This window comes from Pleurodeles waltl, chromosome 1_2 (assembly GCF_031143425.1).
Source record: "Pleurodeles waltl isolate 20211129_DDA chromosome 1_2, aPleWal1.hap1.20221129, whole genome shotgun sequence".
NCBI lineage: Eukaryota > Metazoa > Chordata > Amphibia > Caudata > Salamandridae > Pleurodeles > Pleurodeles waltl.
In genome coordinates, this window is record NC_090437.1 from 43,469,411 (window position 1) to 43,493,019 (window position 23,609).

At 42.3% G+C, this 23,609-nt stretch overlaps 1 protein-coding gene across 9 annotated transcripts in view; it reads right to left on the reverse strand.

Annotated features, from left to right (window-relative positions):
• PTPN13 (protein tyrosine phosphatase non-receptor type 13) overlaps positions 1 to 23,609 on the reverse strand; it is a 1,045,801-nt gene that overhangs the window by 526,152 nt on the left and 496,040 nt on the right. For all 9 annotated transcript variants that reach the window (XM_069236135.1, XM_069236143.1, XM_069236122.1 and 6 more), the window contains exons 16-17: positions 20,151 to 20,333; positions 975 to 1,137 (exon numbers count right to left, since the gene is read on the reverse strand). In XM_069236135.1, coding sequence (XP_069092236.1) covers positions 975 to 1,137; positions 20,151 to 20,333 — 346 coding nt within the window. The remainder of the gene's footprint in view (positions 1 to 974; positions 1,138 to 20,150; positions 20,334 to 23,609) is intronic.

Here is a 23,609-nt window from a genome sequence, read left to right on the forward strand (position 1 = left end):
AAGGTCAATACATCAAAAACAACTACCAGGGTCAATAGATAAATATTCCTGTGTGATTCTGATATGTAAAGAAAATTAAGTGGCTCTATTGAAAGGCAAACATTCTATGGATTGGCTCCCAGTGTTTGCGATGCTCCTCTCCTCCCAAACGTTGACATCCGATACGCTGAACTGGGCCTCTCTTGATCAATTACATATGGTTCATTAATTAGATTATTAAACATCCATCCCATGTATTAGAATTGGAAATTTATATTTTGTTTTAGGCCATACACCATTCATTCTCTGTCTCTTATTGTGTTTCACTTGCGACATTCACAGACACTGTTGAACGAGACTGTATACACATTATATGATTCACTTCACTTAAATTGTGGAAAATGTTAATGCTGCAATATTTCTTATTGTCTTTATATTCAATAATACATATTTTAAAGATTTTAATGCCCTCCTACAGTCCTGTTATTTACTAAGCATCAAATTGTGGTTTTAAATAATAACTGTTAAGACATTGTTTTAGATACACTCCTCCTAACAGCCCATTATATGGCAACACGAACAACAAAGATGAGAGATACAGAAAACTGAAAAAAAAATGTGTTGCTTATTTACCAACTCTAGCAATGTCATTAAAAATATACAACTACCTTGTGCTTTATGCTATGCTTTTGAAATTCTCATTTGAAAAGTAACAGTTGTGAATTCCAACTATCAACAATAAGAAGCATATTCGGCTTCCACAGTCTGAAAATTTGCCTTTTAGCCACATTGAAGGCATGAATGATCCGCAAACATTTTCTGTAGAAGTCCAAGGGTGAATTTAAATAAGATTGGTGGAATTCAAGTTGGCTCCAAATTCTGTGATTCCCACAACAGAGCCATGCTTTCTAATCCTATACAGTTTGCATGTCATATATGTTTATACGTTAATTAAAAAAACTGAAAAAGGAAAGCAAAAACAAAACCATCCTTACCAATCTCTTGTGTGTCCTGATTGTTCTGTCTGGCTCTCATCTGCAACTGGAACTTGTGCTGGGAGGTACAAAGGTGAAGGAGGTATTGGCATGTCTTAGAGTTTTCAGTTTGGAAAACATATTTGAGGCCATCTGATGTATTCTGCAAACATATCCTCTTTTTCTGTGGAGGGATAAACATACAAATTACAGATCAAGCTGGTTCAGACAACCAACACAGATTAAAAGGAAATCCAATCCCTGTGCCTCATCTAGCATTGATAAAAGCATTGGAAACATTTGGTATTTTCAATCAAGCCGAATTCAGACTTCCTCTCCCACTTTTGAACAAATATCAATTTTATGTATTGATTTAATTTAGGTAGTTGATGTGAGCACTGCTTTAGCACGAGGCACTGTACTTAGAACAATATTGTGCATAGGCCTGGCTGAGACTGGATTTAGAAAAACTAGTTGAGTTGGAGTTACTGTAATTGGAACACTATTGAACTCCACGTGACAGTCAATTGGGACACATTTGCATTCTATATATTTACAGTTGCATGCATTGGGGAGAGTTATTTGCAGAGAATTAGAAAACTATTTGTCAAGTGCCACAGACAAGATTTACATACTGGCTGGTCAATCCACCAAACAGTAAAATACATTTATTTTCAGAATGCCAGACAAATGAAAACAATCCCGAATGAGATTCACATACATTTACCTTTTGCACGAACACAGAGGGTACCCAGAAAACATGACTAAAGCTAGTAGCCTGCATGGAGGATAACAAGAGCCCAACAACTGCACTGGAACAAAGACATTAGTGTTAAGTTTGACTTGGGGAGGGGATGAAGAGAACAACATGAATAAAAGGACCTACAAAAACTAAAAAAAGAGGTAGAAAAGCATTCACAAGTAATTTCTACTTATGAGGTCTGGGTGAAATTATGCAGGTGCTTGTATGTTTCCAATACTTGGTACCTTTTCTAAACTGTAGAGCTTTGACGACCTGCACAGAATGTATCCCATAAATAAAGTTGGTAATGATACTATTGGTGCCTTAAAAAGCTGAAGATTAGGACAGATTATGCTTTGTGGAAAAGGCAGTACACATTGGCAGAGCATTTGTGATACACCACTTTATGATTACGTGGTTAAGATCATTACCTGCACAGATTAATATATGTTTATCAGTTTTAAACTATAAAGATATATATATATGTATATATATATATATATATATATCTTTAAAGCGGCTGGAACTAAGCAACAGGAGTTGATTTCTATGACATCAAAGTTCCACCCCGCCCGCGCACAACGGTGGAGATTTTGGATGGTAACCGTGGTAACATATGAGCTATCCGGAGTTTGAAGAGAAGATATTTTGGCATCGGAGGACGCTGAAATCTTTTTGCACCGTGCCGAGTGGTGAGTGCATGGTAGCAATTAATGTAAACAAGTATGTTACTAAAGGTAGTTGTCGACGGTTACGTATACAATTGATTCTCTTACTGTGGAGAGGCTGGCAGACAGTACTTCTATCGATTACAAGAGAGAAAGTCCGTTTCCATAGCGTGTGAGCTAATATTGAACACTTCATACTTTTACAATTAATAAAATGGCAGCATCAAGAGAAACAAAAAGGAAAGAAGCAGCTGATAAACTGTTTGCATTCTCTGGAGGAAAATAGAGTACTTCTGAGGTTGGAGGGGGTCAAAATGAAGAATCTGTTAAAAAAAAAACAATTGAGGGACAATGTGTGGAGAATTTCCAAACGTGAGCAAGCTAAGTGGTGGGAAGCCTCCACGCTACAAAAATATGTTGACTCTGATAGAGTACCAAGAGGGTTAAGGATTTTCATCTTACCAACCATATTCAACCCCGATCCGGAGACGATTGAAGAATGGGCAGCTAAGAACCATAATTGTTCCATGGGGATGTTAAAAATATTAATCAAATACACCAGGAGAGAGGTGGAGAAATCAGCATTAGAAATAGATAAATGTATTGGAATATTGAAAGAAAAATGTAGCGTGGAAGAATTTGAAAAATAAATGGACAAAGTACGAACCAGATTGGAGAAACTGGAGGGAGAAGTTATGTCCAAGAAACAACTAAAATTTCATAGAGTTGAGGTTCATTATGAAAAAGGCCAAATATTAACTTTTGGATGAAGGTTCGATTACGTAAGAAGCAATACTAGAGAATTTGGATATGAAGAACAATTATCTCATTCAAATACCAGAGGGGTTGAATTACCACATCGAACTGGTAGTGAGAAGAGAGCCCAGGAAGAAACAACGGGAAGTGATAACAGTGAAAGTGATGTATCCAATCAATCAGAATCATAGGGAGTAAAATCACAAATTTTAAAGGAGTTCAATCTTATGGCACAAGGGAGAATAAAAGCTCAATGAGGCAGGGGTGCCCAGCGTTACAGAGGTCGTGGAATAGGAGGCAGAGGAGGCAACAAAGGAAACGGAATGAGACAAAGAGACATCAAAATTTCTATGGGGATACGCACGAGGGGACAAATTGCATCCAATCAGTGAATAATAAGACTGTGGTAAATTTATCTAACATCATTTTGACTAAAACACAGGAGGAAGTACTTTCTTTGGGACTTTCCTTCTGTTCTACAGCACTTTTTGTCTATACATCAAGTAGAATTGATTTATTCCATTTCATTAGGAAACTCAAGTTGAGATATTAGCATGCAACAAAGTCACTTAAAGAAAAAGTGTGTACTAAGAGAAATCCGTCAAATCTACAGATTGGTGACATAGAAGTCCTCCAAACAATGGGGGAATTAATGGAAGATAGGAGTTGGGTGGATGACCCAATCACTAATCTGGAGAATCAAGGCATGGAAATGGATCTGGACTGTGGGACAATAAATATTTTTAAACTTAGATCTACCTTTTGTCCCCAACTGACGAATGGACCCATTGATACATTTGAACAATGCATGATAAAGGAGTTCCACAGCATTGAAAATAGAAAGAAATTTGGGCATAAGAATTTGAAGAAGAAGCAACTTGAAGCCATTACAGAATTGAAAAACAACCGGAACATTGTCATCAAACAATCAGACAAGGGAGGAAATGTAGTGATATGGCCGTGAGAAAAATATCTTGAGGAGGGGTTGAGACAACTTTATGAGACTAATCAATATGAAGTGACCACAAGACAAAACTTTTTAACAGCAAATAGGAAACATTTAGATACGTTAAATATTTGGAGAGATAAGAGATTAATTGTAAAAGATGAATACCTTTTCTTAAAATGTGATTTTCCTACGTTTCCTGTATTGTACTTGTTGCCAAAGTTACATACAAATTCTGTTAATCGACCAGTGAGACCTATAGTCTCCTCTAGAGGGAGTTTGTTAGAAAATACTTCAAAATATATTGATTTCTTTATTTGACCATTTGTAGAACCTCAGCCCTCTTATATGAAGGATACCAGTGATTTTTTAAGAAGGATCAATGGTGTTGTATGGGACAAACAATTTTTACTATTCAGTTTAGATGTGGAGAGTTTATACACCTGTATACCTCATGATTTGGGCATAAGAGCAAGAAAACATTTCCTAAGACCTAGATCAATATCTTTTTTACAGCTTACTGACATGCTCCCACAGATGAATATTTGTCTAACAACTGCTTTATTTTTGACAAGGACATTTATAGGCAAACACAGGGGACGGCGATGGGCACTTGCTTCGCACCCTGCTACGCAGGTCTTTACCTGGGCTGGTGGGAGGAGCAGATTGTGTATAGCATCCGTCAGTTTGCCGAACACACCGTCCACTGGGTTCATTATATTGATAACACTTTTTGCATTTGGAATGGTAGCGAGAATGAGGCGTTTGACTTTGTCAAACAACTGAATGACAATCAATTGAATTTGAAATTCACAGCTCACAAACATCCATCTGAAATAGTTTTCAGATTTGAGGTTGGAGGTCAGAGGCTCAAAATTGGTGAGCACTTTGTTTTGCAAGAGAACAGCTGGAAACCGAATGCTCCATGCAAAAAGCTGTCATCCTATGAATCTCATATGAAGCATTCCTTATGGAGAATTACTTAGAGCTAAAAGTAACTGTAGTATTGAAGCTGATTTTTTCCGGGAAGTAGAAATTATGAGTAACAGATTTCTTGAGAGAGGGTATCCCTAAAATCTAATTGAACCTACGTGTAATAAAGTTATGACACTGGACCGTGAGATATTGCTTATTTCACAGGATAGAGGAAACACCAAGGAGATTCAGTCTATAAGATTTATTACAACCTTCCATAATCAAGTTTGGGAGGTAAGACACAGTTTGAATAAATATTGGGATATATTGAAAACTGAGGAACACTTAGTTGATTATATTGGACAAAAACCTCAGATAAGGATGTGCCTCACTAAAGGATAAACTCTGTACGAGTCTGGTACAATCTATACAAAGTGTCAGACATACATCTATACAAGGCTTTTCTACATTTGGTTCACGCAAAGGGTGTAAATATAGTGTCAGCTGCCATCAAATTAAGTTATCAAAACAAATGAGACCATATATAATAAAAAGACATTTGAATTGCAATACGGAATTTAGGGCCAGATGTAGGTATAAACCAATTTGCGAGTTGCAAATTGCGAGTCCTTCCGACTCGCAATTAGCAACTCGCAAATTGGTATACAGAAAGGTGTCTCAGACACCTTCTGCGACTCGCTATGGGGTCGCAAAGTCCCACCTCATAAATATTTATGAGGTGGGTCGCAGTCTAGGCACTCATTGGGATGGTGGCCTGCTGGAGGCAGCAGACCACCATGTCCGTGACTGCTTTTAAATAAAGCAGTTTTTTTTTCTCTTTGCAGCCCGTTTTCCTAAAAGGAAAACGAGCTGCAAAAAGAAAAAAATACCAAACCCTTTTTGTTTCTGTGTTTTTTCAGAGTAGGCATACTCCATAGGACCACTGCCTGCTCTGAAAAAACATTATTGTGAGCATTCACAAAGAGGAAGGGGTCCCATGGGGACCCCTTCCCATTTGCGAATGAGTTACCATCCACTTCAAGTGGATGGTAACTGCGGGTTGATTTGCGACCGCTTTCGCGGTCACAAATCAACCCTACATCACGGTGCGACTCGCAAATAGGTAGGGAACGCCCCTTCCTATTTGCAAGTCTGAAACACATTTTGCGAGTCGGTACCGACTCGCAATATGTGTTCCAGCATCGCGTGAGGGCATTAGCGCCTCGCAAACTGCGTTTTTCGCTGTTTGCGAGGCGCTAATGCCTTCCTACATCTGGCCCTTAGAATCTATGTGTTAGGCTGTCTGTGTGATAAATTCTATAGTGGCAGCACAATCCATAAAGCTAAAAAACGAGTGCTTGAACACACAAGAGATATTTTGAGGGAGGATAAGCTATACCCAATAGCGAGGCATTTTGCTATGTATCATCAAAAAAATACTAGTTTATTGAAATTTTGTGTGTTGGACAGAATCCCTATCCGTTTCAGAGGAGGAAAGAGGGAACAGGAACTCAGGAGATGAGAATCTAAACTCATCATTAAATACAGAACCACACATCCGGGAGGATTAAACCTGGATGAAGAATTATCAGTAAACGTAGGCTAAATTTGAATGCATTCAGTATATTATAAGCTAAATATCATTTTTTTTTCTGAATTTTAGGTTATTTAGGCACTTGAATTGGTGAATAGTAGAAATGCTTTGTAAGTATGAAATGTAAGTTTAATATTTTTTGCATTTTCTTTGTTCTTATTTTTATTTATTAGGAAGACATTGTGAAAACGAAGTTGGAATGATGACTTGGAAATGCAAAAGAGCTGGTATTATCTGATATTTGTTGAAGCGATGTACGTGGTTGACTCCAATCAAAATAATCATGAAGGAGGAATTGCTTTCTTTATGTATTTATATCAAGAAATGCAATATATTTTCTATAGCATTTAACTGAGTGAAGGGTGGTTGAGCAAAAGGGAGATGAATCATCACTGGTATAATTGTGGGTATTTTCACATATCGATTTATAGTCAAAGTGATAATAATGCTTAAGAGTGCTATATTTTTGTTTAGAAAGGAAGTTGTATTAGGTGTATTTTATGTTATTAACAATTTCCAAATTAATAGAGGTATCAAATACTTCAGCATGCAGGCGGAAGATATAAGTGATATAAAATTCTACGTGCTCCAATTTGGCCGACATGCTTTCAGATAATGGAAGAGGGCGTGCTGGTCTATTTTCTATGTTGTTGATGTGTATACTGTTGTATGTTTTATATTGTCACCAAAGTGAAATGGCGTGCATTCAGACCCGTGAGCAAGGAGTGGAGGCTCCGAAACACGTCAGGTATATTGTTGCTGCATGGTTAAAGAGCTGCGGTACATTGCTTTCATGACCCCGGGGTGGTCCGTACATTGAGGCAATGCGTTGTTGGGATATATATATACTTTTACTTATAATGTTACTTACTCAGTAGACATCTGTTCGTGGCATGGAGTGCTGTAGATTCAAATGCTTTGCATAAGTCCGCCATATAGTGTTGGGCTTGGAGTGTTTGTTACAAGTTGTTTTTCTTCGAAGAAGGTTTTCGACTCACAGGATCGAGTGACTCTTCCTCTCGTTAATACTGCGCATGGGCATTGAATCCTTTGTTAGACTGTTTTCCCACAGGAAGGTGAAGTAAAGAGTGTAAAATTGTATGTGCACATATATAGTAAAGAAATTAGATGTCCATGCAGTGTATATACATATTTACAATATATCGTACTGCAGCTGCAACAGGCCCACACGCTTCCGGGGAGGAGAGAGGGGGCATGTAAATCTACAGCACTACATGCCACAAACGGATGTCTACTGGGTAAGTGACATTTTCCGTTTGATGGCATGTGTAGCTGACGATACACATGCTTTGCATTGACTGTAAAGCAGTTCCCTCCCAAAATAGGCGGTGGCTAGCCTGTAGGAGTTGGAGTAGTTTGAAACAGTGTTCTAAGCACTGCCTGTCCAACATTTGCTAATTGGCAAGATAATACATCCATACAGTAGTGTTTGGTAAATGTGTGTGGCGTAGACCACATGGCAGCTTTACATATGTCTGCCATTGGTATATTATCTAAAAATGCAGTTGAAGCTCTTTTTTCCTAGTGGAGTGTGCTTTAGGGGTTACTGGTAACTGTCTTTTTGCCTTAAGATAACAAGTTTGGCTACACTTTACTATCCATCTGGCTAATCCATTTTTTGAAATACGATTACCTTTGTGAGGTTCTGAGAATGCCACAAAGAGTTGTTTGGATTGTCTGAAATGTTTTGTTCTATCTATATAGTACATTAGAGCTCTTTTACCATTAAGGGTGTGAAGAGCTCTTTTAGCCACTGAATCTGGCTGTGGAAAGTAGATTGGCAATTCCACTGACTGACTGATACGAAAAGGTGAAACTGCCTATGGTAGGAATTTTGGATTTGTTCTAAGAACTAATTTGTCTTTATGGATTTGAAAGAAAGGTTCTTTTAAAGTGAACGTCAGAATTTTGTTACTGTTCTTAAAGCAGTCACTGCTACTAAGAAAGCACCTTTTCTTGATAGAATCTGTTGAGTGCAAGAATGCACGGGTTCGAATGGTGGCCCCTTAAGTCTTGTGAGTACAATATTAAGATTCCATACGGGGGATGAGGAACTCTAGGTGGAAAAAACATTTTACAACTTTCTGTAAAGGTCCTTATAACAGTAATCCTGAACAGGGAACTATGCTGTCTATTTTGAAGGTAAGCAGCTATAGCTGTTAAATGAATCCTAATAGACGAATATGACCGATTTGCTTTTTGTAAGTGTAGCAAATAGCAAACAATATCCTGTAATGAAGCTTTAAGTGGGTCAATATTTTTGGGTTAACAATAATAGACAAAACACATCCATTTAGCTGCATAACATTGTTTAGTTGGGGGTTTGCATGCTTCTTTTAGAATATCCAGTTGGAAGTTGTAAATAGCCAAACTCTATGACTTCAGGAGCCAAATCGCCAGGGTGAATATGTTGGAATTTCAATGCCTGATTTGGCCTCTCCTTTGAGTCAACAAATCTGGTCTGTTTGGGAGTTTGTGATGTGGTACTACAGACAAGTCCAATAGTGTTGTGTACCAATGTTGACGTGCCCATGTGGAGTTATGAGTATCATAGTGGGCGAGGTTTGTTTTATCTTTTTTTTTTTATCAGAGATTGAATTAGTGGGAGAGGTGAAAAAGTGTAAGCAAATATCCCTGACCAATGCATCCTTAGAGCTTTGCCCTTGGATTGAGGGTGTGCGTACCTGGATGCAAAGCTTTAGCATTTTGCATTTTCTTTTGTGGCGAAAAAGTCTCTCTATGGGGTTCCCCACATTTGGCAGTATTGTTGAATCACTTGTGGGTGAATTTCTCATTTGTGGACTTGTTGCTGCGTCCTACTTAAGAGGTCCGCTACTTGATTGTGTATCCCTGGAAGATACTCTTCCAGTAATTGGATGTGATTGTAAATCACATTCAAATTGCCCAGTTCCAAATTGTCTGTGCTAAAAGGGATAATTGAGATGAGTGTCCCCCCCCCATGTTTTTGCAGATAATACATTGTGGTCATATAGTCTGTCAGAATTAACACCATCTTGTGTGTGATTAGTGTCTGAAAAGCTTTGAGTGCTAGGAATACTACTGGCAGTTCCGAGTACGTTATATGGTAAGTCTATTGAATTGAGTACCCTTGCCCCTGTATAGTGAGGTTGTTGAGATGAGCTCCTCAACATATCATTGATACATCTGTTGTGATTGTGGTCTGAGGCACAGGGTCCCGAAAGGGCCACCCCTTTGATAGGTTGGTGTAATTCCACCATTGCAAAGAGCGGGGAGTCTGGCGGTCCAACAAAACTACATCCTGAATTTCAGCCTGTGCCTGAGACCATTGTTGAGAAAGACACTGCTGTAGTGGTTGCATGTCCAGTATGGCATTGGGGAATATGGCTATGCATGAAGCCATCACCAGTTCATCACCAGCGTTACTGTATAAGTGTGGCTAGATTGTAGTTGAGATATAAGATTGTGAAATGCTTGAATCCTTACTGGGTTTGGATATGCTAATCCTGATTGAGTGTTCAGAATTGCTCCCAGATACGGTTGTATCTGTGATGGGTGCAGGTCAGATTTGTGTTAACTGATTGTGAATCCTAGATTGTGTGGGATGTCTATGGTATATTGAGTATGTTGTTGACAAATTTGAATTGTACTGGCTTTTATGAAGCAGTCATCCAGATATGGTAAGACATGTATGTGTTCTATTCACAGGAATGCTGCAATCACCGCTGAGCATTTGGTGAACACCCTTGGTGCTGTTGTTACTCCGAATAGTAGCACTTTGAATTAGTAGTCCTTTCCTGCTATGACAAATCGTAGATATTTTCGATGTGCTGGATGTATGGGAATGCGGAAATAAGCATCCTTGAGGTCTAATGCTGTCATGTAATCCTGTTTTTTTAGTAGGGGAATGGTGTCTTGCAAAGTAACCATATGAAAGTGTTCTGAAAGTATGTATAGATTGAGGGGTCTGAGATCTAAAATTGATCTTCGAGTACCATCTTACTTTGGTATGAGGTAGTATAGTGTATATACTCTGGATACCTGTTGGGATATAGGCACTATCTCTTAGTAAGAGTCCTTTTAGTAGTAGTGATTGCACCTCCTGTTTTAATAAAGTGAGATGTTCCTGAGTAAGTCTGTGTGAACGAGAGGGAACGTTTGGTGGAGTAGAGATGAGTTCTATACGAACGAGTTACTTACCTTCGGTAACAACTTTTCTGGTGGATACATTAGCTACCTGTGGATTCCTCACCTAATGAATACACCCATGGCGCCAGCATTTGACGGAAATCTTCTTCCTAGTCTCTGCACGTCGACGAGGAAGTCACTCTAGCCCACGCGACGCCGTCTGACGTCATATAGGCAATAAGAGGTCCTCGCCGACGTGCCGACGTCAGTACCAACATTTTTTACGTGCATGAGAATAACAACCCAATGCAATGAAAGAGCAAGGCAACATCCCATAACATTGTAAAATACACAACATTGCAATCAAATGGCTGTAGATTTAATATAACTTTTTTTTTTTTTTTAAACAAACAAATATATGCAAATCATGTATATACACAAAGATATATACATATACATATATATATACATATACACACAAGTATCCATATATACAAAATCTATTGCAACCTTGAAGACCAAGAGGAGCGCACTCAAGGATTACTTGGTAAGACCAGAAAGGCAACGGGGAGGCGGGTGGGACCGTGAGGAATCCACAGGTAGCTAATGTATCCACCAGAAAAGTCGTTACCGAAGGTAAGTAACTCGTTCTTCTGATGGATACAACTACCTGTGGATTCCTCACCTAATGAATAAAGCAGTACCACTCCCGTGGTGGGTGCCGAAATGGTCAAACCAAGAAATCCTGCAGCACTGACCGTGCAAAATGGCCGTCCCTTCTGACCTCAGAGTCCAAACAGTAATGTTTCGCAAAAGTGTGAAGGGACGACCAAGTTGCGGCCTTGCAGATGTCGACCACAGGAACACCCCTGGCCAAGGCCGAAGTGGCCGACTTAGCTCTGGTGGAATGAGCTCTAATGCCATCAGGAGGATCCCTCTTTGCCAAAGAGTAACAGATTTTAATGCAAAGAACAACCCACCTGGAGAGTGTTCTCTTGTGGACTGCCTTTCCTCTCCTCTTGCCCACGTATCCGACGAACAGCTGATCCTCCAGCCTGAAGTCCTTTGTTCTATCAATGTAGAAGCTTAACGCCCTCTTTGGGTCCAAGCGATGTAGTCTCTCTTCCTCCTTTGAAGGATGAGGCGGAGGATAGAACGTGGACAAAGTAATTGTCTGGGCCAAATGGAAGGGTGAAACAACCTTAGGGAGGAAAGCAGCCTTGGTCCTCAACACCACCTTATCCCCATAAAAAGTTGTATAAGGGTGTTTTACCAATAAGGCTTGCAACTCACTCACTCTCCTTGCAGATGTTATAGCCACCAGGAAGACTGTTTTAATAACGAAATGCCTTAAGGGGCAAGAATGCATAGGCTCAAAAGGGACCCCATAAGGAAAGTGAGGACCAAGGACAAATCCCATTGAGGCATAACGAATGGTTTTGGAGGATATTTATTTAGAAGACCTTTCAAGAATCTGAGAACAATAGGGGATTTAAATAACGATGGCTGGTCTGGAAGACAAATGAAGGCTGACAAAGCCGACAAATAACCCTTAATGGTAGCCACTGCACAACCTTTCTGCGCTAGAGACAGAGCAAAAGACAAAACGTCCGACAGATGAGCATGTAAGGGATCAATCTGTCTCTCTCCACACCACATAACAAATTTAGACCACCTATTAGCGTAGATAGATTTAGTGGAGTGTCACCTGGCCGCTAATATAACATCCACTACATCAGGCGGGAGAGAGAAGGAACTCAGGTTGCCCCGTTCAATCTCCAGGCATGTAGGTGTAGACTCTGGAGGTTGGGGTGTAAAACCTGCCCCTGCGACTGCGAGAGGAGGTCTGCCCTGAGAGGGAGACGGAGCGGAGGGCACAGCGAGAGTTGGAGAAGGTCGGAGTACCACACCCTCCTTGGCCTATCCGGAGCTATTAAGATGACTTGGGCCCGGTCTTGGCGAATCTTCCTCAACACTCGAGGAATCAAGGGTATGGGGGGAAACGCGTAAAGCAACTGGTCGCACCAGGTTATCAGAAACGCGTCCCCCAATGCTCCCTGCACCGGATACTGGAGGCTGCATAATAACGGACAGTGCGCGTTCTCCAGAGTAGCAAACAGATCTATCCGAGGAAACCCCCACATCTGGAAGATTAAACGGACTTGGTCTGGATGGAGACGCCATTCGTGGTAGGCCGAGAATTGGCGACTGAGACTGTCCGCACGTACATTCAAGACACCGGGCAAATGATTTGCTACCAAGCAAATCTGATGGCCCTTTGCCCAGGACCATAGTCGAAGAGCTTCTCTGCAGAGAAGGTACGACCCTACTCCTCCCTGTTTGTTTATGTACCACATCGTGGTAGTATTGTCCGTCAGGACCTGTACCGACTGACCACGAAGGGAAGGGAGGAAGGCCTTGAGAGCCAAACGTACAGCCCGTAACTTTAACAGATTGATATGAAACATCTGTTCCTCTGGAGACCAAAGTCCTTTGATCTCCAGATCCCTCAGATGAGCTCCCCACCCTAGAGTGGAAGCATCCGTTATGACCGTGGCCACTGGTGGCGACTGCGCGAACGGCTTTCCTTGTGAAAGATTGTTGCTCGCAATCCACCACTTCAAGTCCACAGCAGCATCTCTGGAGATCTTGACCGCACCTTCTAGATCTCCCTTGTGTTGAGACCACTGCCTTCGGAGGCACCACTGAAGAGCCCTCATGTGCCAGCGAGCATGCGTGACCAACAGTATGCAGGAGGCAAACAGACCGAGCAGACGAAGGACCTTGAGGACTGGAACTATTGCTCCATTTCGAAACATTGGAACCAATTCCTGAATATCTTGAATCCGCTGAGGCGGAGGAAAGGCTTGATTCAATGTTGTATCCAGTACTGCCCCTATAAACAGGAGGCGCTGAGAGGGCTCCAGGTGAGATTTGGGCACGTTCACCGAAAAGCCCAGGTCGAACAACAACTGGGTTGTTAACTGCAGATGATGCGACACAAGCTCCGGAGACTTGGCTTTGATCAACCAGTCGTCCAAGTAAGGGAATACTGCTATCCCCTTCCTTCTGAGCTCTGCCACAACCACTGACATCACCTTCGTGAAGACTCGAGGTGCTGAAGTAAGACCAAACGGGAGGACCGCAAACTGATAGTGCCGCGACCCTACCACAAACCGGAGATACTTCCTGTGTGACTTGAGTATCGGGATATGAAAATAAGCATCCTGCAAGTCGACAGACACCATCCAATCTTCTTTGTTCAACGCCAAAAGCACCTGTGCTAGGGTCAGCATCTTGAACTTTTCCTGTTTGAGGAACCAATTCAAGATCCTCAGATCCAGGATCGGTCTCAACCGACCATCCTTCCTGGGAATCAGGAAGTACCTTGAGTAACAACCTCGACCCCTTTCCTTCTCTGGGACCAACTCCACCGCGCCCTTTGAAAGGAGGACTTGAACCTCCTGTTCTAGCAACAGGAGGTGTTCTTCTGAACAATAAGACGGGCGGGGCGGGATGGGGGGCGGAAACTCCTGAAAGGGAAGGGTGTAGCCTTTTCCCACAATACTGATAACCCAAGTGTCCGTTGTAATAGTCTCCCACTTGTGGAGAAAATGCCGTAATCTTCCCCCTACAGGAGAGGAGTGAGTGGGAAATGGTGGAAGCCTAAGGCTGCTTTCCCTGCTGCACCCCTCCAGAGGACGAGGAAGAGGCAGAGTGCTGTTGAGAGGCTCCTCTGGTGCGGGCCCTACCCCTCCCCCTAAATAATCTATAGGGGTGGGAAGAGGCGGGTTGCTGGAATCTCCCCCGAAAGGAAGAGGAGGAAGAGCCACGCCCAAATCCACGAAACCTCCTGAAAAACCTGGAAGAGGCAGAGGAAGAAGGAGCTTGCAGCCCTAACGATTTGGCTGTGCCCCTGCTCTCTTTAAATCGCTCCAAGGCCGAATCTGCCTTTGCTCCAAACAGTTTGTCCCCATCAAACGGGAGGTCCAATAGGGTCGACTGCACGTCCGCAGAAAACCCTGAATTACGGAGCCAGGCCTGTCTCCTTGCCACCACAGCCGTGCCCATCGCCCTAGCCACCGAGTCGGTCGTGTCCAGCCCAGACTGGATAATCTGGGTTGCGGCAGCCTGAGCGTCCGAGACAACATCCAAGAGTCCCTGGGGAAGCTCCGTAAATGAAGATGAAATATCATCCATAAGAGCATGGATGTATCTCCCCAGAATGCAAGTTGCGTTGGTGGCCTTCAACGCCAAACTGCAAGACGAAAAGATTTTCTTGGCTTGCGCATCCAGCTTCTTGGAGTCTCTGTCTCCAGGTACCGACGGGAAAGATCCAGGCGCTGACTTCGATGAACAGGAGGCTTGCACCACCAAGCTCTCCGGCGTAGGGTGTCTTGAAAGAAAGCCAGGGTCAGATGGTGCAGCCCGATATCTCCTGGCCACAGCCCTATGAACCGCCGAGGAAGATACAGGCTTCTTCCACACCTCTAACACCGGATCAAGCAAAGCCTCATTGAACGGCAAGAGAGGCTCCGCTGCAGCAGAGGCCGGATGCAGTACCTCCGTCAATAAATTCTGCTTCGCCTCTGCCACCGGCAAAGGCAGGTCCAGAAAGTTAGCTGCCTTCCTTACCACAGCGTGAAAGGTAGCAGCCTCCTCCGTATACTCCCCTGGAGATGAAAGGTCCCACTCAGGGGAAGTATCCAGCCCACTGGCCGTATCCAGACCATTCAGCCCATCACCAGAGTCCTCAACCTCTCCTTCCTCCAGGACTCGCTGGTACTCCTGCTCTTCCAAAAGACGGAGAGCACGCCTCCTCGAATGTAGTCTCTGCTCGATACGCGGAGTCGAAGATCGGCGCCGATCTCCAGAAGCATCCGGCGCCACAGGCAGCTTCGGCGCCGATGAAGGAGCAGGACGAAGAGAACTTGGAGCCGATGGACCCACCGGTGTCACAGGACGAAATCCCGACGTCGACGGGATGGAAACCTCCGGGGCCAATACCTCTGAAGCCACCGGAGCGGCCACCGGCACCGACACCGGCGCCGAGCCCACATTCCCAAAAGGGAGAAAGGGCATAAAGGGTGCCGGCCGAAGAGGCGCAGGATCACCCAATGAAAAGGCCAAAGGCCCCGAAGGACCAGCCGGAGCACCTCCTGGAGCCATCTGTTGAAAGATGGTATACATCGCATTCAGAAATGCGGTACTATCGGCTCCAGGAGCGGGAAAAGACGGATACTGGGGTGCCTGGATCGAAGGCGACCCCGACGCCGGTATCGACGTCTGCGACGCCGGAGACAACACAAGAGGCTGCATCACCTCAATCACAGACGCCTGTCCAAGCGAAGTCGGTGACGCCGGAGAGGGTAACGGCGTCGATGGATGCGGCGTGACCGTGGGACTGACCTCCCAAGTCCTCCGACGCCGAGCCGAAGGCGACCTCGAACGAGTCTCCTTGCAGGAATGACGCCGTGAATCTCTACGGCACCGGAAGTCTCGATGACGCCGATGAGACCTTGGGGAAGAAGACTTCTTGTGATGTTTTTCCTTTCTCTTCGACTTCGCCATGAATAGTTTAGCCTCACGTTCTTTGAGGGCCTTCGGATTCATGTGCTGACATGAATCGCAAGTCACGACGTCGTGGTCGGAGCTCAAACACCATAGACAGTCGGAGTGCGGATCTGTAACGGACATCTTGCCCCCACACTCTGGACAGGGCTTGAAACCCGACTTTCTCTGAGACATTGTTACCGCAGAGAAGAACTACGCAGCAGAAAATACACTGTAACTACGAAAGTAACAGTAGCTCCCTCGAAGATAACCGTTTCGAATGCACGGAAAAAAGGGAACTGACGTCGGCACGTCGGCGAGGACCTCTTATTGCCTGCATGATGTCAGACGGCGTCGCGTGGGCTAGAGTGACGTCCTCGTCGACGTGCAGAGACTAGGAAGAAGATTTCCATCGAATGCTGGCGCCATGGGAGTATTCATTAGGTGAGGAATCCACAGGTAGTTGTATCCATCAGAAAATAGCCATGTTAGATAATTGATAGAACCCATTGATCTGTTGTGATGTTGTACCATTGTGGGAAAACATTTACCAATCTTCCTCCCACAGGAGATGTATGCTCTGTGGGAATTTGTAAGAAGTCACTGTTTTGTTGAAGTGGAGGAACCTCTGGGAGCAGCTGATTTACCTCTTCCAGATAGATCCTTTGTAACAGCCTCTGAAGGAACCTCTGTTATATAACTGTGGCCCTTGTTTTTGTTGTGAGGTGGATGGTTATGTGGTTGATGGTTTGAAACCACCCCTAAAATGTGGCCTAGGAAAAGTGCCCCTAGTGGGTATGGTGTATAATGCACCTGTAGTTTTAGCTGTCTCTCAGTCCTTTTTAAGCGTATCTATTGTATTAACCTCTGGCTCAAATACATGTTCTTTATCATAGGGCATGTTTGATACCACTTGCAGTATTTCTGGCTTAAGTCCTGAAGCTCTTAGACATGCATGTCTCCCGTTGATTATGCTGGTGTTGACTTCCCTTGCTGCTGTATCAGCTGTATCTGTAGTGCATCTCATTGTGTTATTAGAAATAACCTGTCCTTCTGCTACTGTTTGTTGCCCCCTTTTTGATGTTCCAGTGAAATATATTGTAACTAGCCTTTCATCTGATCCCAATGAGCCCCATCATACCTTGCTAGGAGTGAATTTGCAATCCACCAATGGTTAGCAGCTTGAGTAGTAACTCTTTTACCTGCTGTATCAAATTTTCAACTCTCTTTGTCTGGAGGAACAGCATCACTTGTAGACTGGCTATTAGCTTGTTTTCTTGGGGCACCTACCACTATAGAATCAGGTGGTAATTGTCCCCTAATAAAAACTCAATCAGAGGTTGCAGGTTTGTATTTTTTGTTTAATCAACCCTGGGTGTAATTATTATTGCTTTTACAGGCTCTTTAATAATGTCATCAGGATGTCTAAACATGCCTGGGAAACACTGGTACTTTTTATGAGTAAATGTTAAAGTATTCAATAGAAAATCATCCTCAAAGGGAACTGCATGTAATTGTATGTTATGATACGCATATGTCCTGGCTATAACTTGATTATAAGCAGTGGCATCTTCATGGGGAGATGGCCTTGCTAGGTATAAATATGGATCATTAAAGAGAATGGGATCTGGGTCATTAAGGAGAATGGGATCTGTGTCATACATATCCCACGGGTCTAACTCTTGAGGATCAGTTAAATCATCTCTATGCGGTGATGCAGATGGTTCCTGTGGAGAGAACTGTGTTGAGTGTGAAGGTGAAGGTGGGGGTGGTAGTAGTGGGGTAGAAGGAAGTGAAGACAAATGTGGTGAAGGCTGAGGTTGTTGCATTGCCTTTTCATTTTCCCTCTGTTTAGAGACTTTGATAGGTGGGGGCCCAAGCGTCTAAAGTATCTTGAAAAGTCAGTTTTCTTGTAATTGTTGGAGGAGGAGAGGCAATGATCCTTCCTGTTTCTTTGTGGATATGAATCTTGTGCTGTTTAGCATCCATCACCTCTCATATAGGTTGTATCTCAGAGGTCTCCTCAGTAGCTGGGAATATTTACTACTGGCAGTTTTCGATTCCGAAGGCTTGGGTACAGAAGGCTTGACTTGAACCAAAAATGTCGGCTCCGAAGGAGCTGTTATTTTTTTCACCTCCCAGGTGGAAAAGTCAGATTTTCAGCTCGGTACCGAAACAGGTGTGTCAGGCTGTATGGTATATGCTGAATACAGGAGTTAAGACCAATGCAGCAGTCTTTTTAATTGTCTTTGATTGGTGTGACGGGGCTGTTGTACTCATGTACTGCGCTGGTGGGATGGATTGGCAGTCAACAATGGAATCTCGATCTGAATCCGAATCTGCAACGGAGACGGTTACGCACTGTCCTACTTCTTCTTGCACGTGTTCTTCTCCGAAGATGTCAAGTGTGTTTTGACGATTTAGACGCCATCTCCATTTGATGCGCTCTTCGGTCCTGAGAGAGTCTTTTTGGATTGAAACGCCCTACAAGCGTCACAGGCCTCTTCTCTGTGTTCCAGAGATAGGCAGAGATTGCACACCAAATGCTGATCGGTGTGTGGAAATTTGGCGTGACACCGATGACAGAACCGAAACGGAGTCCGTTCCATCAGCCTAACATTGTTCCACGACAATGTATCGAAGTAGGCCCAGAAAGGGCGAGGTCGCCCCTAAGGGCGTGTAATCGACCCCGACGACTGAATTCAGATCAACAATAAGAGTGGAAAATGCAATCCAACCTATACCAATGATTATAAGTTCAGAAGATACAGAACCGAGATGTACCGGAGTGAGAGGAAAAACGTCCGAACCCGATGGCGGGAAAAAAAACAACCCAACAAAGGACTCAATGCTCTTGCGCAGTATTACCTAAAGGCGGAGTCACTCAAAAAACCTTCTTCGAAGAAAAACAACTTGTAACACTCCGAACACCACAATAGATGGCGGACTTATGCAAAACATGTGTATAAACAGCTACAAATATTTATATGTACACACACAAACACGCACACACACACACTAATAAGCAGAGTCCATAAATACAGAGCAAAATGTGTGGCACTTCTATGTAGCAGTGCGTTGGTTTGCTACATGTCAACTTTGTTGAGTAAGGTAAAGGACAAAGGGAGTGTTCTGAATACACCTGGATGACTACCCGGAGAAACAAATGCTTGCAAATCTATGCTGATCACAAAAATTTTAGTTTTTCATCCTCATACTTTCTCTGTTATCCTGGTGGCACGGAGGGCAAGGGTATTCTTCCTTAATTTTATTGAAAGACAGGGTCACACAACTGCTATGAACATGGGATAACAAGCATGTAATACAGTTGGTCCTGGGGAAGAATTCCAATAGCCTCCGATAGATTTACAGTGGCATCTACATTTGCTTTCCAAAGAGGGGCAGTCTTAACAAAATAGTAATTTATATTTAATAATTATTACAATTGTGGCAGGAACTAAGGAAATGTAATAGCATTAATAGTATGTAATGTCTGACTGGACATTTTCACAATCCCTATGGTAACTTTTTTTTTTTTTTTAGTTTGTTGCTTTGCAGACTCATGCAAGCTGATCAATTGATTTATTCATTTTAATTTTAATCCATGTTATTAATATAATAAAGAGTTGGTATATTTTAACCTAAAATGCACTAAAACTAACTGAATTTAACATAGAGTGATGGCAGGCATTGTGTACAGATCTGCATAAATTAAATAGATCTAAAAGGCATGAAATATTTTTATGGCTCTAGTATAATATCATGGCACAGATGAACTTTATAAAAACAAGCTAACACATTTCTGTAAGATTACAAAAGAAGGTGCATTAGGATTTCGTACTGAGGAGATCCTTTCCTCAAACCACTCAAACAAAACATTTGGGAGAACACGCACTGTGAAAGCAATTTTCTTTGTTTCCCTCCAGGGAAAACGAAGCACTGGTGTGCGGATTCCATTGTGGACTTCGAAGACAACGACTCCTTTGGAACAAACTCCCAGTAATATTCCTGTTTGCGATCTCTTCTCTGGCAATACTCGATGGAAATGAATCCCATATTCTGTAAGTCGCTGGCATACCTAGGAGAGATATCAGTTAGTTAAATAACTACTTGGTACGTTTCAGGTTAAGGCACTGCGAATATAGCTTACATTTCTAACCTAATCAACACATGTACAGCATAAATCTTCAAATAAATGTGTCCAGAGGAACTGTTAATCCCTTTAGATGGCTTGTTAATTTTTGTAAACAATAATCTACAAGAGTTCAGATTGAGAAGCATGTGTTGGAAACTAAACATTGACATGTGATGGGCAGTAATTCAATACAAAATCACTAACCAGTATTGCCAAATAGTATTTAATTTAGAAAGAGAATGAGCAGATTATTTTGTACCAGCTATTCCACATTTATGCTCCAAAGTTATGCTTTTTTTTAATGCTAGCTTTGCGTCAATATGTAGGCAAAGAATGGTCATATTTGAATTTGAAACAATCCCTCTTGTGCAAATCAAACATCAAGTGGATAGCTATGTTCTGATCCCAGTGATGTCTTAAGGAGTTTTGCAGCAATGGACAAGATATATTTTGGAGCCTCATGCTTTTAACACCTTTGAATTTATCAGCCATTTTTATTAATGCAATCCGTAGACATGCCAAAACTATTGAATTAAACCTTAAACTTGTTTTAAAAATACAAGGGCCAAGAACTCAGAACTCCCAGGTGTCCACTATCCGAAGAGTTCCAGAAGAAAGCATAAATGACAATATTTTTGTGGCTGAATCTAGTATATTTAAGTCTGGCATTAGCCAAGACTTTTTGATTTTCCTAACATTAAAGTGTGTAACATTCTTATAGGGGCTTTCAGCCAGCCCTCTTCATCTATATGCTAGTGTGCAATTCACATTTGTATGCCCACTCCAGCATACAGCAGTGGGTAAAGGATCAGACATTGACTAACTTAAATGTGAGTGACATTATTTTTTCCATTTCACAAACGGCACATCCAGATACACAGTAGTCCTCTTCGGTGCCAGGAACTACTATTGCAATGTGTGCTTGAAACCAACAAATATTTTTGCTTTTAGTCACTGTTCTCTTTTTTCTTTTTATGCTTGACAAAGGTCTGCCAGCTTCCCCAACAATAATGTTTTGTGAAAACCATGACAAGATCAAACAGGCACTGATAAAGCCAAAAAGCCAGCTGCCGAACAGCAACCAATCTCTGTGTTTTTCTTAAATTATTGACTAGGGTCTGGCAGCTGCCCCAACAATAAAGTTTTGCAAAAACATTCACTGACAAAACCCAAAAGTCTGGTTGTCAAAGAGTGACTTTTTGCCTTTGCTGGTGTTTGTTTAACTTGTAGCAACAATATTTTAAGTTGAATTCAGTGTTGTTCCTCCCATTTTAGGAATGACACAGTAATTGTGACTTGGAGAATGTTTAGTGGACTTGTGCATACTATTATTAAACACATATATGAACACAATACTTGAAACTGACATTGTAGCTTTAGTTGGAGAATATCGGTAATCACAAATACACCCCCTTCACTACTGCTATTCTTGCTACAAGAGTGAAAATCAAAAGGTCTGCAATGATGCTGCTCACAATAATATCAAGTGGAACATGAGAATGTTATCATTATTTCTCTTCAAGTGCCTTGTACCACCACTTCCTACATCAGTATGCATCTAGACAGTTACCCCTGAGTCTGCTGAGTAAGGGGAATTGGACAGTGCAAGAGGCAGAAAAAGGATAGAGACATAAAGAAGAAAATATAGCAAGAGCTATGATGTAGAGGTGGAAGTGATGTAGACACACACTGAGATAAGTGAAGGAAAGGGACACACAAGTTAGAGAGAGAAAGGTGAGATACAGAGAGGTAGATGAACAAAGCAGAAGATATAGAAAGAGAGCAACATAGATACATAAATACATAAAGTTTTAGAGTGTGGTAGAAAGGCAGAGCGAGACAAATATGAAGAATGCATGTAGACAGAGTGAAAGGACTGGGGTCACTGAGGGATGAAGCAAAGAGACAGACGAAGCAGAAAAATAATTTAGCTAGATGTAAAGGCAGAGAGAAGTTAGAGAGACTAGAACGTGTGGGGAAAAAGTAGAGGGAAACAGAGCTGTGAGGTAGAGAGAGAGAGGAAAAATAGAACACATCTGGTAGAAAAAATGAAAACAAAAAGGAATTAGAGAAGTAGACAGAGAAATTAGGTTGAGGCAGTGTGAGGTACAGACATCAATAAACACAGAGGGAAGACAGAGAGCGAGACAAGTATGCTAGAAGTGGTGAGATCAAATTTAGGAGGTCTAAAGTGTAATGTGTGTGAGAGAGAATACTTATAATAAATAGAGAACAAGCATTTGCAATATAACGGGTCATGCATTTGCTCGAGTTTGAGCTATTAGCGCTGTAAACTCCTAACCGGACTTTTCTTGCCACACAAATTGAAAGAAAAAAACCGAGTGCGATTGCGCTGTGTAAAACGCAGCACGATCACGTTGAGTAGAAAATAAAAAGATAAAGTAGTCCGGAAACCTTGCTGAAATAATGGAGCCTCGTATGTTTTCAGTAGTTGGTCGGTGAGCTCGAGGAGGGCTTAACACCAGAAAAGGCATGACGTATGCATGCCTTTCACTAATTAAATCAATCAGATTTTAAAAGGCAAACCCACGAACCAATCAAAGTGACAGGCGTGACATGGGCGTGGTTAAAATCCCAAAGAGAGATTACAAAAGAGGTGGCGCTCTTGACCCTAAAAAGAGGGAGGGGCAGAGAAACCGATGGAGAAAGAAAGCAAAATGGCAGGGAGGTCGCTCAACCCTAAAAAGAGGGAGGGGTAGGGAAACAGATGGAGAAAGAAAGCAAAAGGGCAGTGAGAATGGTGAGTCAGATGAAATAAAGGTAGAAAGAGAGAAAGAAGAGGTGGATAGTTTAGGTAGCAATAAATAGAAATGTAAATTGAGTGGTAGTGAAAAAGAGGTGGGAATGAGATCAGAAAGTGAGAGATGTCAGGTTGTAAGGGAAATGAGATAGGGAGGTAAGGGAGAGAGTGGTGGAGTAGGGAGATGGATGAGAGGCAGGGAGAGGTACGATGCAGAAAGTTGAAGAGAGCTAGAGATATTGTAGAGAAAGGACTATGATGCTGAAAGAGGTGAATGAGAGGTAGAAGAGATTCAAGGTCGGTGAGATGGAAAACAGAGCAATGATCTGAGGTAGAGGTGCGTTAGAGAGCTGGAGCAGCAAGTGAGGCATATAAAGGTAGGTTATAGAGAGAGGTAAAGAACGTGTGAGCTAAAAGAAGTGATGTGAAGTTAAGAGATGTGTGTCACAAAAAGAATA